The sequence below is a fragment of the Alligator sinensis genome, unplaced genomic scaffold (assembly GCF_000455745.1).
Source record: "Alligator sinensis unplaced genomic scaffold, ASM45574v1 scaffold28_1, whole genome shotgun sequence".
NCBI classification, from domain to species: domain Eukaryota; kingdom Metazoa; phylum Chordata; order Crocodylia; family Alligatoridae; genus Alligator; species Alligator sinensis.
In genome coordinates, this window is record NW_005842133.1 from 1,881,322 (window position 1) to 1,904,876 (window position 23,555).

General features: G+C 43.7%; 1 protein-coding gene across 8 annotated transcripts in view; it reads left to right on the top strand.

Annotated features, from left to right (window-relative positions):
- ACADSB (acyl-CoA dehydrogenase short/branched chain) overlaps window positions 1–23,555 on the top strand; it is a 46,577-nt gene that overhangs the window by 16,832 nt on the left and 6,190 nt on the right. For 7 of the 8 annotated variants that reach the window (XR_003094400.1, XM_025205893.1, XM_025205898.1 and 4 more), the window contains 7 exons: window positions 4,039–4,195; window positions 8,453–8,553; window positions 9,040–9,246; window positions 14,064–14,234; window positions 16,230–16,355; window positions 16,768–16,860; window positions 23,102–23,191. Coding sequence is in view for 7 of the 8 variants with exons in the window: in XM_025205893.1 (XP_025061678.1) it covers window positions 4,039–4,195; window positions 8,453–8,553; window positions 9,040–9,246; window positions 14,064–14,234; window positions 16,230–16,355; window positions 16,768–16,860; window positions 23,102–23,191 (945 nt within the window). In the remaining variant the exon portion in view is untranslated. The remainder of the gene's footprint in view (window positions 1–4,038; window positions 4,196–8,452; window positions 8,554–9,039; window positions 9,247–14,063; window positions 14,235–16,229; window positions 16,356–16,767; window positions 16,861–23,101; window positions 23,192–23,555) is intronic. The other variant, XM_025205896.1, reaches the window with a different exon arrangement.

Below are 23,555 nucleotides of genomic sequence, written 5' to 3' on the forward strand. Positions count from 1 at the left end.
GTCTGTCCCCTGCTGCCCCCCCTCCCATGGCAGCAGGTGCTTGTCATCATGCAGCTCTTGGGGCAGCGGCAGTGGGGTGCAGAGTCCAGCCTACAGCAACAGCTGCCTCTGCCTCATTCATAGATCTGGGGGGCAGCGGAAAGAGCTGCAGCCCCCCTCCCCACACCCCCCGGATGAACTGCTCTTGTGGATCCATCCTGCAGTCTGCCCTGGCTATGCAGCACCTGTCCCTGAACCAGCCCCACTCCCTCCCTCCTCCTGCCCCTTTAAAACAAGAGAAGAATATAAAGGGGTACATGAGCTGCAACTTTGAGGTAGAAGGGGTACACTTGTTAAAAAAGGTTGAAAACCCCTGCTATATCTTATTCATATTTTCTATTCTATAAAGACTGTGAAGCTTTTTTTATTGCTTTGTATTGCAAATCCACTACAAAATAAGCTGCATCCACAAGCTACCCTGTCCTTTGGTTGTCTGATGCTTACTTTACTATGTTAATACTTTTAGAATGTTTGTGGCAAAATTTAATTAAAATGCATTATTCCTGTATGAAATAAAGCAACATACTATCTGCAGTGGTAATGCAATTACAATTACCTCCTGATATAACTGGAGTATATTTTTAGAGGTTAGTGAATGTAAGGCACAGTGGGGAAGAACTGTCAGAGATAAGGATGTTTGCAGAATTTCTTAATTTCAACCCTTTGGTCTGTATTTTATTTTATTTTTTGATATTTTTAAATAACTATTCAAGGCAGTGGTCACCAACGAGTGGATCTTGATCCACCGGTAGATCTCGGAGCCTCTGGGAGTCGATCCGAGGCTCGGGTGGGGGGCCGAGTGCCTGTGTGCATGCACACACGTGCCACAACCCAGCAGGTCAGTCTGTGGGGGAGGGATGGGGTAAGGGCTAGATGGAGGCCCCTGCGGTGAGGGACAGTGCCAGAGGCAGGAGCAGGGGTAAATTGAGTGGGGCCCTGGCCGGGTGAGACTTACCTGCTGGGGAGGTGCACCCCCAAATAATTTTTCTCCCTCTGCCTCAATCTGCCCCCTCCTCACCCTCCCCACAAACTTACCTGCTGGGCAGGGGGTGCTGGCAGCACACAGGAGATCTTGGGCTGCTTTTAAACGCCAAAAGTGATCTCCTACTTAAAAAGGTTGGAAACCACTGACTCAAGTCATATCATTACTCAGTTGGAGTCCGCTGTCTCCCACCATTTGATCATCTGAACTCCAGGATTTAGTCTCATTAAATAAAAACATATCTATATATTGCAGATTGTTTTCTGAAGTGCATTCTCACTCTCAACGTTTTAAAAAGGTACATTATTGCTCCTTTTGAAAAATTACATGTGAGATCAGAGCTGTCCCTTTGCATCAAAATTATTTATAATCTGAAACACAATGCTTTATAACTGGGGCTGCTAAATACTGAGAATCAAGTACAGAACATAAAATAAGTTTAAGCTTTAGTAAAAACAGAGTATTTGGGTAACAGTCCAAATAGTCACTAGCTTTATCTGGTCTGCCAAAGGCAGACAGATTCATAATAAATAAGATTACTGTGAAGAAGTATAATAGTACTTAATCCAGTTACGTTATTGATTAAGAGATCAGACCCACCAAAATATACAAATATTAATGTGAACATGTTTCTTATACTAACAGCAATGAAAAATTGATCCTAGCAGGTTGCTTCAATTAAAAAATAATTTGCAGAAAAAATATTTAAATATGATTTATATTCATTTTTTTTAGCATTTTTATCAAAATGCTACTGCTATGCTCATTAACATAGAGCAGGGGTCTGCAGCCTATGGTGTGCAGGCCTGATATGGCTTGCAGAGCTTTAGGATCTGATCCGTGGAGTTGTGGCTTCGGTGGCATTCAGTGGCAGGGTGCTGTCCTAACACCATTTCAGTCAGCTGCCTGGGGTTCGCACAGAGGGGGAACTATCCTTGTGCTGCACCTCGGTCAACTTCCCAGGGCCCCAGTGGAGGGGGAGCTCTGCCCTAGGTGACGCATAGGAGTGGCATGGGGGGGCACATGCCGCCCCTGAGATTGGCTGTGCCAATGTCTGTGGGCAGTCCCCACTCACTGCTCACCCCACCCCCCTGCCCCGCTCCACCATCAATACCTCTGCTGGCGTTTGCAGGTGGTCCCTGCTCACCGCAGGGTCCCTGCTCAGTCTCAAGAGGCACCAGTCATTCATGGCTCTGCCCGTGCCATGCTGCAGTTGGGTGTTATGGGCTGTGGCAGAGGGGGCGCTTTCACTGTGGCACACTGCTGCTGAGCAGTGGAGAGGTAGCAACAGCAGATGAGTCCTCCAACCCAAGCTGGGTCATTCTGCCCTCCTTCCCCCTGCATCAGAAAACATTGCCAACCCTTGATATAGGCTGCATACAGACGTTCATTACTTGATAGCCTGCCCTTTTCCCTACCTGGGAAGTGGGCAGGCTGTCAAGCGGTAGCTGGTAGCTGCTGAAAAGCAGCTGCTGCCATAGACAGCCCCAGGAGGGTTCCTGCCTCTGGAGAACTCCCCTCCATCTCTCCAATCAGCAGCTGATTGACAGTTCAGAAACCCTCCTGGTTTCCCCCTGCAAGAGAGTTGCCTCTTCCAGTCTGACCAAAGAAGTGGGGAGGGAAGGGGGACGGCATTCAGCAACTGTAGTAAGCAGGGTGGATTTGATTTAAACCAAATCGATTTAAAGCATGATTTAAATGACTGGTCAGGAAGCCTCCATTTAATCACGGTTTTCTACCAAAAATGCATTCTTGTTGTTTTGATATCCTGTATTCATTTAACTTTGTGAAACTTTGCACTGTTAGAGAAAGGTAAGGGCTTGAGTGTGTGTACACAAACTTGCAGAGAGACAATAGGGATAATGGGTGAGTAATAATCAGGTCTGTTGTCTCTCATCTCCATATGTTGCTGTTAATAAAGAGGTTATCTCTGGAGACAAGAAACGCTGTCTTTGCCTGAAGAAAGGTGTTTGTGCCCGAAAGCTTGCAAAGAACAATTTTTCTGATTATTTAGTTGGTCTAATAAAAGATATCACATTTACCCAAAGAACTTTGTCTGCCTATGATCTCTGAAGACACAAATCCACAGTTTGAGAACTGAAACTAAGCATTACAGAGATGTTTAATGGGATCTTCGAGACTGAGTCCCACTGTTTTTTTTTTAATCTTTACTAATCTATAGAGGAGGGTCGGGGGACCGTACAAGGTGGGGCCCGAATATAGACCATGGCCTGTTGTGACCTATTTATAAAATTTCGAAAAAGTTTACATAAATATATTGTCTCAAATATTATATAATTAAAAGTTATAATCCATATTCTATGATGAGATCTTTGAGCTTTAACATATCAGAAATTAAAACTATCTTTATATAGATTTTTTTAAGCATCTTAAAAAACAATAAATATAATTACATAAAAAAATCTGATTTACATTTTTAAAAATCTGATTTTTTTTTTAAATCATTGATTTTTATCCACCCTGGTAGAAAGGCTCTGGGAGCTGTAAAGTAGGGACATGGCAGTCTGCCTTTCCTCATGGTGCTCCGGGCTGACCTAAGCAGTGTGGGGTGCGGTAGGGGCATTTTCTTAGAGCAGCAAAGCAGCCTGTCTCACCCTGCACTGCTCTAGGTCAGCTGGAGCACATAGGTGGAAAGTGGGAAGTGGGATTGATGGGTGAAAGCGCCTGTATGTCTGCCCACTTGTGGTTTTTACTAGTAGAATGGTTATTCTCCCAGTAGAAACCGAATGTGTGAAACCTGGCAGAGAGGAAATGGCACAATTAATAAATGTATCTAGTTGAATGGTAAATACATTGCCAGAGCTTCTTCGCTATAGCTGCTAAAATTTGAAATTAGTAGTACTGGAAATAATGACTTAGGTGTATTTGCTGTTTCAAGTACTGAACAGAGAATAAAAAGCTGTGTATGAAAATTGTATATTGCTGTTTATAAATATTTGAACATGTTCTGTACTGTAGAATGAATGTTGCTAACATTTTCATGTTTTTGTTAATAGCTAAGAAAAAACTTGCCAACATATCTGAATTTTTGGAAGGCTGCTCCTTGTATCTTTAAATCTTCAAAAGCAGAAAATATTCCCAATCTCAACGATGAGATGGTGCGTGCTCCCCTTCAGACCTTAACAGAAGAAGAGCAACTGCTGAAAGAAACAGGTACCTATTTTTTTGCCTTGTTCAAACTCTTAAAAGGGAATGTTTTTTATCCAGATGTTAGTGAAAAGTTCAGTGTTAAAATATTGTAAAGTAATAGTTTTTTATTATACGTAGTTAAATTTGGAGATCATTGTGTTGATCTTTATTTAAAAATAAATTGAGAACTTGAGTTGAAATTTTGATTAGGTCACAAGGGAATGAATTTGGTCTTATTTTGCTACTTTTTCTGTATTCTAAGCTAACAAAATATTAATCTATTCAGTCTGAACTGTAAACTGTTCAAGAACTTTGACAGAAACAAGGTTGCCTAGTAGTGGCTGTGTTCAGATGTTACATTTCTAGCACTATGTATGCCCTTGTAGTGTCATAAATATTGCACATTTCAATATGCCTTCAGCCTGTAGCTTTACTAAAATGGTGCAAGTGCATCAAAAATGGCAGAATCACTGCATAAATATTCCTAGATGAAAAAGAAACTTCTCTATAGTGCTTGGTTTTATAGTGCCACATGTAATGTCTGAATAGTACACTCTGTCCCCCAGTGCTCACCCTCCCTCCCCCCACTCCACCTTTGAGGGGTAGCAAGAGCCAGGGTGGACAGATAATGAGTGCTGCATGGCTGCTCAGCTGTCATCAAGGCTGGGAAGCAGGGAGCTAAAATGCAACTTTTCCTTTCCCTGGCAAGGCCAACCAATCCCCTGTTGCCCTTTGACTGGAAAGCATGTGGCTGGAAGCCTTTGGGGTGACTTCATAGTGCTCCAGCCAGAGGGCTTCGCACATGTTAACGTACATTTTCATAACACTTCAAAGTGCTGCAGCGCATAGCATTATAGACGTGTATGTCTGAACATGGCCAGTGTCATGTCCTTCTAGAACAGAGGCTGGCAGTGTTTTCTGGCAGGGGGATCAGAATGACTCTGTTCAGATTGGAGGGAGGAAGATGTTAGGACCCAGCTACTACTGCCCCCTCTACAAGAGCCTGTGCTGCCTGACTGTAGTGGGGCATGGGCAGAGCTTCCCCTCTGCTGGAGCCCCAGGAAGCTGACTGCTGTGCAATGCAGGGAGAGTCCCCCCTCAACCCCCAGCCAAATGCTGCCAAAGCAATGCCTTCACAGGCCAGGTCCAAAGGTGCTGTGGACTGTATTTGGTCCACAGGCCATAGGTTGACAACCCCTGTTCTAGAGTCTTGAGTTCAGCTACGCTTACATGTCTGAAAAATTGAGATATGAAGTTAACATACATGCCATCCCACAAGGCAACTTTAACTCTGCCTCTGGACCTAGCAATAACCATTAAATGTGGTGCGTAAACTGTAGTAGACCCTATGCTGCTTGATGATGGTAACGTAGTATTCACTTGCATCTACTTGACCAGAGAATGGATAAGAAAAGAGGAAAGAAAGGAAAACAGGCAAGGCAAGAAGAGTGTAGAACGTGCAAGATAGGTCAGGAAGGTTGCTTAGAGTTCATTTAGTGGTTTTATACCAGTTGGATCTGGTTATGGTTCAGAATGAAGAGATGAATGTTTTGTTAGCCCAGAATAGCTGAATAGCCTGTCTGCAGATGAACTAAGATAAGCACTTGTTTCAAACTTAGCTTTTAAAACTAGGTAAGAAGTCCTTTTTCCTAGCCGGCTGGCCATCTGTTAATAGGCTTTTCAAGACTTTTGGACTTGGAGAATTTAAGATTAATTTATTTCAGATAGGAATAAGATTATTATTTCTTTAGCTGTATGCACATTTTATCATGTTTAATCATTTGTTTGATGTGCCTTATTAGTACTGTTTGGTCTTCCATATCTGATTTGTATAATATTAAATTTGCTATTAATTTTTTTTTACATTTACTTTCTTGAGTATTTGATTTGTGATGGGACTGGCTCCTTGAAACCTTCCTTTGGTTCAACTGTCCTCTGGGAGTCAAAAGATGCCATAAGTGTAGACACAGTGACAATATGTATTTTGTGTTCCGTGTGTGTAAATTCCAGCATCTATTTGCATATATTCCCATTGACTTAACTATGTTATAAATTTCAACCATTTTGAACAATGAGGGGATTAGTTGGGAGCAGATTGTTAGAAGTGATCACTGTGAGTGCTGACACGAGTGATATTTTGTCATGAGTTCAGCCCCATGAAGTGCTCCACAGCTGTGCTCTTAGAGAAGGGCACAGCTGCAGAGCCCTTTGAAAGGGCCCAATCCCACAACAATCTGAATCCTCTTTACATGCGGGCTCAGATGAAGGTGTCCAGAACTGAATGCCTCCATTAACTTGTGTCATCACGTGCTGGGAGCAGAATGCAGCCCAGCCCTGCTCCCAAATGGGAGAAGGGGAAGGGAGCAGAGGGAGTTCCATCTGGCATTTGCCCAGCCCAGCCTGGAGGGTAGGGCAGATAGATTGGAGGTTGGGGGAGAGAGGGGTACGTTTGTGACTTCTAGGTGTATGAGGCAGAGAAGCCTCAGGGCAAAGATGGATGCAAGGTCTGTACTGTTGGGGAGAATTCATAGGAGACTCCAGCTAATAAACAGCAAACTTGAGTTTCTTTTCCTTATATTTATGTAGTTTTTGTTCAACCAAAATAGTACACACTAGCAAACTATATAGCCACATTCCCTTAATACAATTTAAGTCTATAATCTCTAAACAACAGCATAAAACCAGATCCACAAAATTGCACTTTGTGTTCTGACTTGTGACAAGCAAAACTTTCATATGAGAATGACCCTATCATAGATTTCATAGACATTAGGGATGGAAGGGACCTTGTAAGATCATCAGGTCCAGCCCGCTGCCTAAGGGCAGGAAGTCAGCTGGGGTCAAAGGATCCTAGCAAGATAGGCATCCAAATGTTTCTTGAAAGTGTCTAGAGCAGGTGCTTGCACCACCTCTGGGGGGAGTCTATTCCAGGCCCTGAGGACTCAGACAGTAAAGTTTTTCCTTATGTCCAACCTACAATGATCTTCCAGGAGTTTGTGACCATTGGACCTTGTCCTCCCTTGGGGTGCCCTGGTGAACAGACATCCCCCCAGTTTCTAAGCCTAAATAGGCTGTGCCTTATAACTTCAACTTGGGGAGTTGCTTCTTACTGAGACCATAAAAGCTATTGCTGGTAATTAACCAAGACATCCATATTGTTTTTAGCATGCTAGATCTTTCTGCTTGGGGCCACCCTAGGACATTGTGATGTTTATCTGTGGGATAGGGCTGTGCGAAATGTCTATGTTTCATTTTGGTTTCGGATTCGGCATTTCGGAGGGACAGTGTTTCATTTCAGTGTTTTGGATCACTGTCTCACTTCAATTTGGCCAAATCTGTTTCGAAGTTTCAATGCTGTTTTGGTGTTTCAGCCATAGGCTATAATGGGGAATCACTAAAATGCCTATAATTTAGTCATTTCTCGGCTGATTTGGATGAAAATTGCAGGGATGGTAGCCCCTTCAGAGGACATGAAGCCTGCCAAGTTTCAAGGAGATAGGTACAGAGTTTTTTGTGAAACTACGCCTCAAACTGTTCAAAGCAAAACTCGTATCACTTGTCAGCAGCAGCAGCATGCTGTCATCCTGCACACAGATCCCTGGGGTTGTCAGCCCCTGGATCCACACGCGGGATGACAGCATGCTGCCACTGCCGGCTGGGGCCAGTGGCAGCACCCGAGTCTGCTCCGCGCACCCTGCACCGAGCGCTAGGAAGGCTGGTGGAGCCAGTGGCCCCAGCCAGCAGTGATAGCACGCCGTCATCCTGCACGCTGATCTGGGGGCCTGTGCCCACTGGGAGGCTGCAACGCTGTGCCAGACTCTTCCCGGGAGCACAGGCCCCTGGATCTGTGCACTTGATGACAGCAGGCTGCCGTCCCTCCCCCAGAGCACTGGGATTGGAAGGGACTCAGGGACAGATCTCAGACACTGGCTAGCTACAGATATCAATCAGAGCAGTCCTTCCCCCCCCTTTCTTCCCCCTCCCTCTTCTGAGTTTCTGTTTCCCCGCAAGCCAGCCTCTGAAACGTTTTGCATGGTTTCATTTCAGAGATGTTTTGGAGCCTTCTGTTTCATTTCAGATTCAGTGTTTCAGGCACCAAAATGGGCCAAAAAACCTCCGAAAAGAAACGAGTGCTGAAATTTCGCACGGCCCTACTGTGGGACATCTTGCATTGGTCACTGAATGATGTGGATGCCCACCTCAAATGCTATGTTGCTGACTCAGATACTGCTTCTTAAAGTAGATGGCTAGAATGCTTGTATTTTTTTTTCTTCATTACAGTGAAAAAATTTGCTCAAGAACGAATTGCCCCTTTTGTAAAAAAAATGGATGCTGATGGAAAGATAGAAGAATCTGTACTTCAAGGATTGTTCGAACTAGGGGTCTGCACACTTTTATTTGATTTTAGTTCAATTCTGCTTTTACATTCGTACATTGATTAAATGTTGTCCTTTTCTGTTATCAAATCCAAATTTGTATTTAGTAAGAACATCTCTTTGTGAAAGACCATTCTCTGACAAATTTAAATGTCAGGCTTAATTCTGGCATTCATATTGCAACAATTAAAAACAGTACAGTAGGATCAGTCAGAGTGATGCCTGGCATATATATTGCCAGTTTTGTAACATGCTATATTTCTTGATTCTCATCAGGAGACTATTATCTGGTTAATTTATTGTAGGTACTACAATAGTAGATCTTAGGGAAAGGTTTGGAGAGATTTTATATTCTCTGACCTATTTTAATATCTAGCTATCTCCAAGTAATTGTATTTCCTGATACTGAAAGTATTCAAATGATCTTGTCAGCCTCACTTAGTGTCTGTAGGATCCTCCACACAATAGCCATATTTACATTCTCTCACTTAGCTGATGGGTATCGATCTTGGGACAGAGTGGGGAGGAACTGGATCTTCATTTTTTTCCACCATCCTGGTGGTAGAAGAATTGGCCAAGGTTGATGCAGCAGTAGCTCTTATATCTGAGCTCCAAAATACATTAATTAATAGATTACTTATTGTACATGGAACAGAAAAGCAAAAGAGGACCTACTTGCCTAGACTGGCTAAAGATATGGTGAGTTAAGTATTTTTCTAAATTATAATATAGTTTAACAAGATTTTGTAATGTTAATGTCTTTTTAGGGAATTAAATGATCAAATGCAAGGGTGTCAAACTTACGGCCTACAGGGCTCATAAGCCAGGAATTTAGGGGAGGGACAAGTGGGGCAGGGCCTGCTGCTAAAATCTGGGCCATGGGGCCCTATTAGAGACACATGTTGGCAGCAGAGGGCAAGCAACAACTGCATTAACTGTGCTGCCACCACATCTGGCCCGGGGCAGGGTGAATTTGACATTCCTGATTTACTGCAGTATAAGGCAACATCATATATTAGCATGGACATTTTTTAATATCATCATTCTTAGAGAGGTGGTTCCATGGTAGTCAGAAGTAAGACGGAAAGTGGGGCAGGGTGGCACCTTAGGGCTCCTATAAATGTGCACAGAGCCTGCTCTGATGAGCTGGAAATCCAGCATGATTAATGGAGTCTGCTGGAGCAGGGAAATTGACACGCCCCAGCAGCCTTTGGTGTCATGTGTATCAGCATCCCCACACGTCTCCACGCTGAAAAAATGGCAACAGTGCACTTTGAAATAAAACACGTACAATGAGCTTTAGTTTGAAGTGTCCCGCTGCCATTTCTTCAGTGTGGGGATGCTGATACATGTGACATGTGGGCACTTTCAATTAGCATGGCTCGCTAATTAAAGCACCTGGCACTATGTTCCACAACACATGTAAAAATGCTCTTAGAGACTAAGTGGTTCAGAGAAGCATGAGACTTCATATGGCATGAGTACACATAACACGTAATCCAATTTAAATGCAGTCAGACCTGAAGTAGATGGACTTACAGACTTTCTAAATGGGTTTAAAGCTGATTGAAATCATTCAGAAGTACAGGGTGTTTATAAAGTCCTTGTGCAACTTTAAACTTTAATAACTGGATATACACATGATAGAAGCAAAGTGTAAATTGAGATTGAAAACATAAAGCTTTTTAGCATTGTGTAAGCTATGCATAGGGTAAGGATCACAAATGCAATTCATGAAATCACTCAGCAGCAATTGGAAAATGTTTTCTATGAGTTGGAAAATTGGATTGAACGATGTATCACGAAATATGGCAGTTATGTTGAAGTCTAGACATTTGAAATGTATTGTTAAAGCTTGGTCAATTATTCTTTCAATTGCTGTTTGTAGTTTGCTTCTATCGTGTGTACATCCAAAGTTATTAATGTTTAAATTTGCGCAAGGGCTTTATAAACATCCTGTATACCTAAAATAGCAAGCACTATTTTGAACTGGTTCAGTGTTGTGTGGACACCAAGCATTCTGTGACACAAGTATGGTTGGTCCTCCAGGCATCCCATACTGCATTGCTCCACCCTCCTTCCCCTCCCCGCTCCCCTCCCCCCCCAGCTGCATACCAGAGCAGTCCATTGCAGCACTTTACTGCCTCCACCCCTGCTTTTTTTCCCTTCTGTTGGTACTTTTTATTAATGAGCATCCCTGCACCGCTTGTTTGTCAGTCACTACTTGACTGTGGCGTCTCATCATGTCCCACCCCAGCCTCTGGGAATCCAAAAGTGCGGCTCCAAGCTCTCTCCTCCATCTCCCCAAATTAAGCAGGCACACTGCAGACTTTGGTCAGTTGTAGGCTGTTGAAGTTTATTGAACTTGTATTTAGGAGAAAGGAGAGTTGAATATTGAGCACACCCCAAGCCACAGGTCACCCACACCTGGGCCCTCCAATGCATGGGTGCAAGTACTCACCACCACCCCCTTATTCACCCACTGGAAGCCTGGGTGCTGGCTGCCATCCTTCAGTGCTGGAGCCGCGGCACTTCACACACAACTGTGGATCAGTTTCCAATCAGTGACATTTGGAAATGCTCAATTGTTATGTGTCCGCACCCTGCAGGCAACAGCTTAGTTTGTTGGATGCTGTTGCCTATGAAAGCTTATGTCTTAACATACATAACAGTTGAACTGTTCTAAAATGTCATTGATTGGGAACTGGTTCACATTTGTTGTGGAACAGGGTGTGGACACAAGTAAGAAGCCTTCATATTTGAGACGCAACTTAAAAACTTACTGTTAGTGGCTGTAATGCACACTCTGACTATCTGTAGCAATCAGTGTTCAAAATTCTGAGGTAGGTCCATGATTTGTTCTGGCTGAGCAGTAAAAGTAAATACCGTGTTTATGGACAGAGCCAATAAACAGTGGGACTGGAGTGGCTGCTGTATTAAGTGAACAACACTTGAAATAATTATTTTGATGGAGAAACAGCAGACATATCCCTTATTTTACCACAGAACTGGACATACATTATTAGTACTTAATGGGTGGTGACACTTCCCTACTATGATTTTACTGCAAACTTTGTGATATCTTCTGTTTAACAGAAGTTTAATTTTTTTAAAGAAACTTTTAGCACTCTTGCTTTCAGGAAAGTATCTTGTATGGAGCTGAGACTGGAACATTTGTCCTTAGTCTCAAAAATATAGATCTCTATTCACTTGCTCAAGAGGCAGTCTCTTCTGTCTTCAGTGAATAGTAGCTGATTTGACAAACGTGAGGAGGGGAAAAAAGTTCTTTACTGGAAGAAGCAGTGGGTTCATTCGACCCAGCTCTGCAGTGTCTGTATAGACCGGGCACTTCAGCAGGGCTTTTTGGCTCTTTTATCAAAAGCTGATTCAATCAGTTATGAGATAAAAGCACCAAAATCTTTCCTGCCTGGAGCAGGGGGGCTGGACCCAATGATCTCACGAGATCCCTTCCAGCCCTAAACTTCTGTGAATCTGTGTGAAAAGCTCCACTAAAGCTCCCAATCTATACAGATGTTAGGAGAGCTAGGTCCAACTAATGTGATGCCTCTTCTGGGCATGTGCAGGACTTGGCACAGGAGCACGCAGAGTTTAAAGTAAAACAACTCACTTCCCTCTCCTCCCAGCCAGCCCCAAGGCTGAGAAGGGGGTGTGGCTCCCAGCTCTTGGGGGCAGAGCCAAGCCCCCACTGCAGACTCCCCCTCCCTTCCCCAGGCTCGCACCACCCCACTGGGGGTCTGGTTCCCTCCTCCCTCCTCCCCACTCCAACCAGCAGTAGGGTCTGGTGCTGGGCCAGAGGGGCAAGTTTCCCCCTCTCCACCCCCCCACCCCTCCCAGTCGCCCAGAATGATATTGCTTTGGCTAGGGAGCAGAAGGGCAGGGCAGACCCTGCTTGTTGGAGCAGACAGCACATCCCAGGGCTGCAAAGCATCCTGGGATGCTGGGGGACTGAGTTAACTTGAACCAGGAGGGGATCTGGGACAGAAGTTCCATAAACCAGTTTGACTAAATCAGTTAAGTCTGATACTACGTCCAACCAGGTTTATCTTAAACCAGTTTCGGACATTTTGAAAACGGTTTATGTGCACTGAACTTCTGTTTTCTTACAGGTTTAAACCAGTTTCTGATCACTAAACTTAACCCTAGTGTTGTGAAATGTTTCCCTTGCCCTAGTGTCCTTAGTCCCAGTGTTGTGAAATGTTTCTTGACTTATTAGGGTCTTTAAGTAACTGTTATTTTCCCTTGTATAAAAGTTAACTTCATCTAAATCAGTGGTTCTCAACTTTTTAAACTCATGGCACACCTCAGAAAATACCAGTTCTTAGTTTTCACTATTTTTGACTTCAGAAAAATAATAGACCAATTCTTCTGGTGTAGAGATCTCAGAAAGGCCACAACCAGTTAGAATATCCTTGACACTATGGATTCCCCCTTGAAATCTCTGGATTTATCTTGTGAATCATGTTTGTACACCTAACAGTGCTAATATTGTGTAGCACCTCATGATGCCCTTGAAAGGATCTCAGAGCACCCTGGTTGAGAATCACTGATCTAGATGTATTAACATTAGTGTGAGGAGAAAATGTACAGGCACCCCTGCTTAATGCTGTTTTGCTTAGCGCTGTTTTGCTATATTGCTCATTTTAAATTGATACCTGATTTCACTTAGCACTCAGCGAGTTTCGTTATAACGCTCGCGGTCACCACCTCGGGTCATTAAAAACACTTATGGTTGCCATCTTGGTTCATCAAATACTTTTGGTTTTGCTTAACACTCGTTTCACTGAACGCTCATGTTGTCAATTAAGAGTGCTAAGCAGGGGTTGCCTATACCTGATTCACTTAGCGCGCTCAGCAAGTTTCATTATAATGCTTGAGGGGTCTCCATCTTGGGTCATGAAAAACACTTGTAGTTGCCATCTTGGGTCGTCAGGTACTTTCGGGTTCACTGAGCGTTCGTTTTGCTTAATGCTTGGTTTTTCAGGAACCAATTAAGAGCACTAAGTGGAGGGTTGCCTGTAGATCTTTAAAAAGCAGTAGTGTTATAAAACACCTTCCAACATGCATACCTGGGATTCCTTCTGTGACAAATGTTATTCTTTCATACTTGTGTACTGTAAAGTGTTTTATCCAAAATGATTTACTGATATAAAGGGTATTTAGAATACAAAGTATTAGGTCTGTTTTACAAATGGGTTAACTAGAAGTATAGAGAGATTACAAAGTATGCTAAAATTACAGAAAGAATCACTGTGGCAGAATAGGGAGGATGTCCCAGAGGTCATGACTTTGCTTCCTTCTCTTTACCTCTAGGCTATCCTCCCTTCATATCTGTAAACTTCACTTTGCCACTACACACAACATGCACATTAAAAAGTAGTTTAAATATTTAACAAGATTGATTGCTTTATGTCCACTTTGCTTTTAAACTTTGTTAATGTTTGCAATGCAAATATTTTACATAAAATCTATAAAATAGTTTTCCTTTTAATCAACAGGTGGGCAGTTTCTGTCTTTCAGAGGCTGGATCTGGCAGTGATGCATTTTCTTTAAAGACTCGCGCTGAAAAGAAGGGAGACTATTACATTATCAATGGCTCAAAGATGTGGATTAGCTCTGCGGAGCAGGCTGGAATGTTTTATGTCATGGCAAATGTAGATCCTTCTTTAGTAAGTTGCTAAGGAATAGCTGTGGCTGTTTCTGCTGATAGCTGGTAATATCATGACAATGCTCCTCATTTTGTGGTGTGAAGGTTAATATTCTTTGCCCTACAGCAGATAAACCTTTAAAAATTAGCTCTATTTCCTGAACAAAAATGGAGAACCTCACAAATAGTTTAACACAGTGGTGTTATTCACAAACTAATTTGGAAATGCTCCTTCTGCTGGAGCTGTGTCACCTGGCTCATGCGGCTCCCTACAGATTTGGAAATGTGGCAGCAAGGTTGCTGTAGCAGCATCAATTGCTCCCAGAGCCATGGCAATTAATGGTGCCACCGCTCCCTCACTGCCAAATTTCTGGACCCCTGGGGAGCCCCGTCCCCTAGATGACAGAGCCCTATGACCAGATCGGATCATCGTGCAAGGTTGGGCTGCAGCTGAATCCAGCACATGGGGTCACAGCAGCATGCTGGATTGCACGCATGAGCCAGTCCAGCGCACCAGGTTGTGACAACGTATCAGATGGCACATGTAGACCAACATGGCTCATGGGGCCATGACTGCACAACTGATCACATGTGTGAACTGACCCACATGGGATCCAGTCTGCAGACTGGTTCCATGCCACTCATCCAGCCCTTGGGGCCAGAGAGGTTAAACACCACTGACTTAACAAATTTCTTCCTGCCTTTGGCAAAATAAAAGTGACAAAAAGCAAGCTCAAATTAAGGCCACAAAGGGCACGTCTACACGTGCATTAATGTGCTTTAGTTAATGTGCATTAAATCTAGTACCCCCATACTAGGAAAATGCGCATTAGCCTATCTTAATGCACATTAACTAAAGAGCACTTTTTTAGCAATACTTTAATGCACATTAAAATAAGCTAATGCTCATTAAAGTGCACATGTAGACACGTCCAAAAAGCATTGGTACAGTAAACTGGTTATTTTTGCCTAGGGCAGGTAGCTCATGTAGCTTTTCTGAAAAGGTAGATGTGATGTTTTAGTCATTTGTCATTTTGATTTTAAGGCAAAAGTTGAAAAAAAATCCCAATTTGCCTGTTTTGGAATGTGAATACATTTCTACAGGTTATTTTAGTGTTAGATTTAGTGTTTAAGATAACTTGTGTTCTTTTGTTCAAAATAGGTACCTTCTGTGCCCATTGCTTGTGAGTATGATAACACTGCAGGGCTAAGGTTTGAAAACTGGGTATTTCTGCACATCAGTGCAAGTACAGGATTACCACTCCAACCATTAAGAAATCTTAAAGGTTATCCAGTCAAAGAATAAAAGAAACAATACTAACTGTTGCTATCTTTTCACAGTAAATTAACTATCGTTTAAAAACTAGGAAGAGAGGGACTGTGGTCTGAAGTGTCAGCCACCAGTGATGAGGAGGAGCTGAAGTATTTTGGGTACTCTGCTATCCAGGCCCTCAGCTGGATATGCAGAATGCTTTCAGCACCCACCAGATGCTGCTGTTAGCTAAAAATCTCTAACTCTGCATCACTAGATCCACATGTTTGAAGCAGAATATTTGTGCACAGAACATAACTTGCAAAACAAGAGTTATAGTTCCTACAGATAAATCTCCCTTCCCCACCCCTCCCCTCCTCTCCTCGCTTCAGTTTTTGTGTCCAGTATCAGAGCTGCTCAGGGTGGCTGAGACAGGGGGTGGTAGCATGCAGAATTGGGAGGGCACATCCTCGTAAAATTGCTCATAAAATCTTTAGAGAATTTAGCTGTGTTCAGTGAGCATATTTTAAAAGTTGTGTAACATGGTCAAATCTCAGCATTTTTTTATCCCATGAGGACAGCCAGAAGCATTTCCTTGGTCCTTATTAAATTCTGTTTACAGCAGATATTGCTGAGGAAACAGAGTAGTTGATAATGCCACATTTTGCCTATTAATATAACATTCAACAGGTTTAAACTGTAAGATGGGGAAATCAGTTAATCAAAAATTATTGATTAGATGCTTTGTTTTTATTTATTCCTTAGGGATATAGGGGAATTACATGCTTCATAGTAGATCGTGATACAGAAGGACTATGTGCAGGGAAGAAAGAGGATAAACTGGGACTCAGAGCATCTTCTACATGCCCAGTAACATTTGAAAATGTTAAGGTACAGTAAGTGTTCTAAAGCTTCTGGTGGAAGTTTAGTGATTTTGAAGTGTGTTTTATGTATGATAAAGTTAAAGGAAAGAAAGCTCAATAAGGGCTTGATTTTTCACGTGCTGAATCTTGTGAAGGTGTAGCAACTACCCAGCACTCCTGAGGATCATCTTACCTCGGTGTTATAAGTTTCCACTAATGGGTCAATTTTGAATACTCTTTTCTCTCTCCCTATTTATAATCCTGTGTGCTGGCAAGGGTTCTACAAAAGTGCTATGGGAATCGAATTCCCTTTTTTATATCGTTGCCTTCAGTTATAAGGTGTATTAAATAAAACATGTACTCTGATTCAGCTGTGAGCACTCCTAGCAGTTGCAGAACAGAAGAGAACAAGGAGTAATTGAGTGATTTTTATTCTTTAGGTTCCTGAGACCAATATCCTGGGACAGCTTGGACAAGGCTATAAGTATGCAATCGGAATGTTAAATCGGGGCAGAATAGGTATTGCTGCGCAGGTGGGTAACAGTGTTTAATGTGATTGTTCTGTAGTTTGAATTGGGACTGAAACCTTTAAAACATAAGAGATTGGAAAAGGTAAATTATAAAGAAAATTCTTTATGAAAAGACTCTGTGTTGCCACCAGATGTCACTCTTTCTTTATGTAAGGCGAAGCAGTAGTATTTGGTATAGAGCTGGGGGGGATGGAAAGGCTGGGCAGCCTCCACTTCTCCATACTCATGTCTAGCTGTACACGTTGTAGGTATGGGTGACCTCTCATGCATACACCAGGATCCAAAAGGTACAGCGGTTGCCTACTACATATGGTGAAATTTCAGTCAATGTCAGAATTCTGGCTCCATGAGAACCATAGTGCATTAAATAGCAATTATTCTCCAATGATAAACTTCCTAATTTTGAAATGTATCTAGAATGTTAGCTTACATTGTATTTATTGTTTCAAACAGCAACCTTAGCTCTTTAGCCAATACTGAATATAACACGGTAAAAATAATAGTTAGCACCGCTCAAATTGATTCTAGGGAAGCTGAGTGAAGTTTCATATTCGCTTTTCATCTTAATTAGGTTTTCACATCAACTTGTTTAGAAGTGGTCCCAAAACAAAAATTGATACTTTGTAACAGAAGTCCTCTGAATCAGTGGTACTGTACAACATTTTTTGTTGTTTTAAAGAAAAAATATCTTGTTATAAACCCAATTCAGATACCAAAATTTCAGTTGATTTCAGTGGATGCAGGATCCAACTCTAAAGGTTATGAGGCTTTTGAATTACTTGACTTATATTTAAAAAATGTACTTCACAAATATTTTGCTAAAGAAATAGATATGCCAAGTTGGGCGTGGTGCATCTGTGCTTATAATTTTAAAGGTTATTTATTTTCCTTTTCCTTTTCAAATTGCTGGTAGACAGCTCAGGTCCTAGGCTTGCCATATAGTGGGGTAGAGCAATGCTACTTCAAGTCTGCTTTTCCATCATTTTTAAAGATCATCTATGATTAAACTTTGTCATATATGGCCTTAAAACTAGAGAACTGGGGCCCATTGTTCCCAGAGATATAAATAATATAGATGTTCTGGCAATAAACTACACTGTCTGGGTTTTACTCTAATTAATGTACCCTAATTAAAAGTTAAGGTCAGGTAGTTGTTATATCTTAGTTAATACTTTTTGACACCTTCAAATAAAGAGAAATGTGCTTGAATGAACAAGAACAGCAGTTTTAAAAACCCTGTAGTATTGAATTTAGTTTTGAAGTAGTAATAGTAAAAGGTAATGAACATCTTATAAAAATATGATTGTGGCTAAGAAAACAGTTTCAGATAGTTCTGATGTAAAGTAGACATACATGATGTTGTATATGCTAAAGTTTATATGATTTGTTTCTTTACAGCAATGCAATGCAATCCTGTAATGTAGCGTATAGCTAATTAGGATTGCTACAATCAGATTTTTTTATACTGCTTCTCCATATGTTGTTTGAGCTGTAATGCCATGAGGAAATGTCTAGGGAATTTGGGATAACCTAAGCTCTTCTGTATAGCTTTCTGATATGTATACAGTCTCTCTCTTATGTTCTTGATGCTGTGGCTTTTTCCCTTATGCTGAGAAGTGGCATTTGCATTCAAGTTAACTACCTTGTCTTCCCAAGGATCTGTAAAGCACCCCACATTTATTTGGACACCATGTAAAAGCTGACTTTAGTTTGATCAAATAGCTGACTATCGTCATTTAGTAACTTGCCTTTACATATTATTCATCCGTGCACTTTCTGCTGTTAAAGTTTTATGTAGTTCCAATTTTGAAATCAGAACTATTCTTATTTATTTCATGTTTGACTCTGTCACGGTGGGGTCCTACAGGAGGGCCGTGATCTCCTTAAGGCCCCCTCTTCCGTGCCAAGTCAGCCCAAGGTGCACCCTCAGATTCTAGCCCGCCACGTCTTTGATGTTTAGGTAAAGTTGGGAGGCTGCCTCACGTCTCCTTGGGCACGGTTAGTTGGGACCTCTGTCCCCGTGTTTTCCCGGACCCACTGGGGGTCTCCCTGTATGATGGGTGCTTCCCAGGCACCCTAGCCTTATGGGCTATGCGTGGCTCCAACCTCCCCTGATACCACGCCCCAAGCCTCGCAGATGGGATAGACGTTGGTCTGTCTCTATAGATACACCGCCCGTCTCTCGGGCCTCCTCTGTACACTCGCCCACTCTCTGGGGCCTCCTGTGCTTACTATGGGCCTCCTCAATCAAACCGCCCACTTCTAGGGCTCTCTGCAGCTGCACTGGGCCTTCTCAGTCTAACCGCCCTCTCTCGGGGTGCTCCTCTAATGCTGCCCCTCTCCCGGGGCTCTCGGCGCCCAGTCTGGGCCGTCTCTGTAACATCGCCCCTCTCCTGGGGCTCTCTGTACCAGCGCCCCTTTCCTGGGGACCTCTCTATAATGCCGCCCCTCTCCTGGGGACTTCTGTGCCCCCTCTGGGACTTCTCGGCTACACCACCTGACTCCCCGGCCCACCGCACTGCTACCCCCTTTCTCCCGGGCTCACCGCACCACTCCCCCCTCTCCCTGGGGTTTACCACAGTACTTTGCCCTTTCCGGGGTTTACCACAGTACTCTGCCTTCCACAGGGGCTCACCACGTCCACCCTGGGGCTTCTCAGTAGTACCCCTTCTCTGGGGCTTCTCAGAAGTGCGACCCCCCTTCTGGGGCTTGCCGTGCCCAACTTGGGCTACTCAATATGGTCCCCTCTCTGGGGCTCACCACGCCCACGCCTGGGCTTCTCAAAAGTGCCCCTCTCTAGGGCTGGGGTCTATACACCCCGTATGCTGCACCCTCCTGGGCGCCGGGGTCCTCACGCTCCGCTGTGAGGCCCCTTTAAGGATACTGCACCCTCACTGGCGGGTCCCCACACCACTGTGGGCCCCTCCTGAGTATGCTGCGCCCTCACTGGCGTCGGGGTCCCCACACCACTGTGGGCCCCTCCTGAGTATGCTGCGCCCTCACTGGCGTCGGGGTCCCCACACCACTGTGGGCCCCTCCTGAGTATGCTGCGCCCTCACTGGCGTCGGGGTCCCCACACCACTGTGGGCCCCTCCTGAGTATGCTGCGCCCTCACTGGCGTCGGGGTCCCCACACCACTGTGGGCCCCTCCTGAGTATGCTGCGCCCTCACTGGCGTCGGGGTCCCCACACCACTGTGGGCCCCTCCTGAGTATGCTGCGCCCTCACTGGCGTCGGGGTCCCCACACCACTGTGGGCCCCTCCTGAGTATGCTGCGCCCTCACTGGCGTCGGGGTCCCCACACCACTGTGGGCCCCTCCTGAGTATGCTGCGCCCTCACTGGCGTCGGGGTCCCCACACCACTGTGGGCCCCTCCTGAGTATGCTGCGCCCTCACTGGCGTCGGGGTCCCCACACCACTGTGGGCCCCTCCTGAGTATGCTGCGCCCTCACTGGCGTCGGGGTCCCCACACCACTGTGGGCCCCTCCTGAGTATGCTGCGCCCTCACTGGCGTCGGGGTCCCCACACCACTGTGGGCCCCTCCTGAGTATGCTGCGCCCTCACTGGCGTCGGGGTCCCCACACCACTGTGGGCCCCTCCTGAGTATGCTGCGCCCTCACTGGCGTCGGGGTCCCCACACCACTGTGGGCCCCTCCTGAGTATGCTGCGCCCTCACTGGCGCCGGGGTCCTCACACTTCGTTGTGAGTCCCCAATGAGTACGCTGCGCCCTCCCTGGCGCCGGGGTCCCCACGTCGCTGGGGGTTCCCCCTGAGGCCTCCTCCAACCCCTTATAGCCTCACCCTAGCCACCGGTGTAATACATAACAACACAAACTCGAGCCTCCTGGCTATAACTCAAACATACTCCCTCTGGTTATAACGACCGAAGTCTCCTGGCTATAACTTAGCATCATTGCTCAAGCCTCCAGAGCTATCATGAGCTGTACTTGCTGTAAGGCTTCTCCTCACATCCTAGCTCCAGGAGCTCCTGCCCCTCTAGCTGCTGGCAGGGAACTGCTAGCCTGGCCTCGGCCCCTGGGCCTTATGAGGGCCAGGCCCTGCCCCTTCCAGTCAGCTGACTTCCTGGTTGCCCCTGGCAACCCCCAGCTGTGCTTGTTATGTCCTGCCAGCTGGCAGTTTCCACTCTCTAGGAGCAGAGCACTGAGGTGCCCTGCGACAGACTCCCTTTTAATCTGGTGTGGGAGGTTTTAGGCATTTTTTTGGTTGTGTGTTTCTTTTGCACACTTTCCATCTTTGCTCCTGTTAGAAGCAGCAGTCAGCACAGCATGCAGAAAGGGCAGCTAGATAAGAATGAAAGCAACTAGGTTCCTAATCCCTCACTTATCCACTGCATGATACTCTCTCTTTTTAGAAGTGGACCTTTGAAAGGTCACTAATTCCTTGTGGATCTTTTCTTCAAGCTAATTTTTGTAATGAAACATGCTTCCTGGGTTTTTATATTTTTTTCAGACCTAGCCCACCCCATGAGAAGCTGGGACAGATACAAAAGTGGTTCTTCATAGATGTCTGTGTTTTATTTTCCCACCAAACTAACCAACAGTTTGAACTGAAGTTCAAAATGCCACCTTTACCAGTTAGATTCTGCTCTTGATGCTGCTTATAACTTAACATTAATGAAAGATTATGATCTGATACTGAAGAAAAGCTTTGCACTATCCCTCTGGCATTCAGTCCTGAGTCATTAGGTAGAGATAAGAGTTTAAATGGTTTCACTTAACATGTTAGATATTTGAGACAGCATGTTCAGGGCCTCAAAGGCTCAAGAAACTGGCATAGCAAGAAACCTTTCATTTCTAGGCCCCTGGTTAATCACACTTTATCATGTGATTAATGTGTTAATCATACAATAAATGGCAACATGCCACACATGCAAGATATTTAAGATGCAATGAAATGCCAAACCATCCATAAATATTCCATTAAATGTGGAACATCTTTGTGGCTGCTTTATATCACTCTTAACTTTGAACATGTGGCATGTAGGTTTCTAGGTGTAGTGTGTACTGTCTAGCTGCATGTGCACCCTTTGAATATGCCTGCCTGTGGGGAGCTAACATATTCAAAGTGCAGTGGTGTTGCAGTGGTTTCAATAGTTTTGGGCCCAGAAAATCCAAATGGGTGAGCATCTCCCCAGTGTTGGGCTCGTGCTGCCCCAGGACCTTAAGAAAAGCAGATGCAGAGTCTGGCTTGGGGGAACTGGTTTCCAGTGCTGGGCTACACAGCTTGCCTTTCATATTCCTGGCAGATTGGAGCCTGCCTCAGGGACCATGTTCCAATGGCAGGGTTCCTACGCTGGCAGTCCCATGATCGGGATGGGAGGAATTTGGTCCCCAGTCCTAGAAATCATGCATCCTACCATGCATGTCTGGCATTGCAGGATGCACAGATTTGGGGATCAGGCATAAAAGATCTCAGTCATAAAATTATATTAACATCTGCCATGATCCTAGTCACTGATTTTAGCCCAGTTCACCTAGATAATTCAAAGTTTGCATTCTGTTTGCTAGTCTGTATGAAATGAGCTGAAGCATTTATAGTGCAACTGGCTCCTTTTTTTGCCTTATGTAGAGCACCCAAAACTGAAAAGGCTCAGAGTCCTGTAAATGTTGCCTCTCCAGAAAATTGCAGGGAAACTTGAACTACTTCTGCATGAGCTGTACTAGTTCAGTGGATGACCTGCATGTTACTTGTAACTAACCTTGTTGATTATAATTTGCAGTTTCTTGGAGTAGTATGTATATTTATTTACTGCCTAACATACGGTAATTTTACTGTTTCAAGTGATTGTGTTCTGAGATCAGAGAAGACCCCTGAATTTTGCCAAAATTCACTACATTTTTACTGATACCACGCCTTGATTTACAGGGTTTCATTGTACATGCAGATGGTTATATAATAGGCTAATTCCTTAAGAAGACTTTTTATCATTATTCACCTAGACAGGAATTCTAATTGTAGTAAAGCTTAGGCTCGCAAAATTCTGGGCTGATATGTCATTGTATTTTGTGTTTCCATCATCTTTAGTTTCATTGTTCCTTGTGCTGCACACAGCATATTTCTTTTTTTCCAAAGAAAACAAAGCTCCTCTCCTTGAATGCCAAAATTTTTTTAAAAGCACACCATCTGTCCAGAAAAAGAATTACTGTAATGATTCCCTCCACTGGGTACATTAAATATACAAATTATTTACTCAATATAATCTTTGTTTTTCTGTTTATTCGCAGATGTTGGGGTTGGCACAGGGATGTTTTGACCAAACTCTTCCATATACAAAGGAAAGAGTCCAGTTTGGGAAAAGCATATTTGATTTCCAGGTACATATTATTGTATGTATTAAAAGTGATCTATTTTAATAACCAAGTAGTAATTATCCCAATAGAGGATGTCAGCAATAAATAATATAATTACATAACTGTAGTGCTTTCTGGCTGTATAAGACTTCTCCTCAAAGTCTATAAATTGCAGATTCAGAAGAATTTCAGGAGATTCTTCGTTTGGTATGTAAGATATACAGATCTAATGATATATCTGTTTTTACAGATATTTTGTATGCCAAGCAACACTTTAGTTTAATCTGATACTATTGTTTACAATAAAAAGAATAAAGTATGTGCACTACCTTTAAAAGAATACACTAGAACTAGTATCTTTTTTTTGTCCTTGCTGTAAATTTGTTTA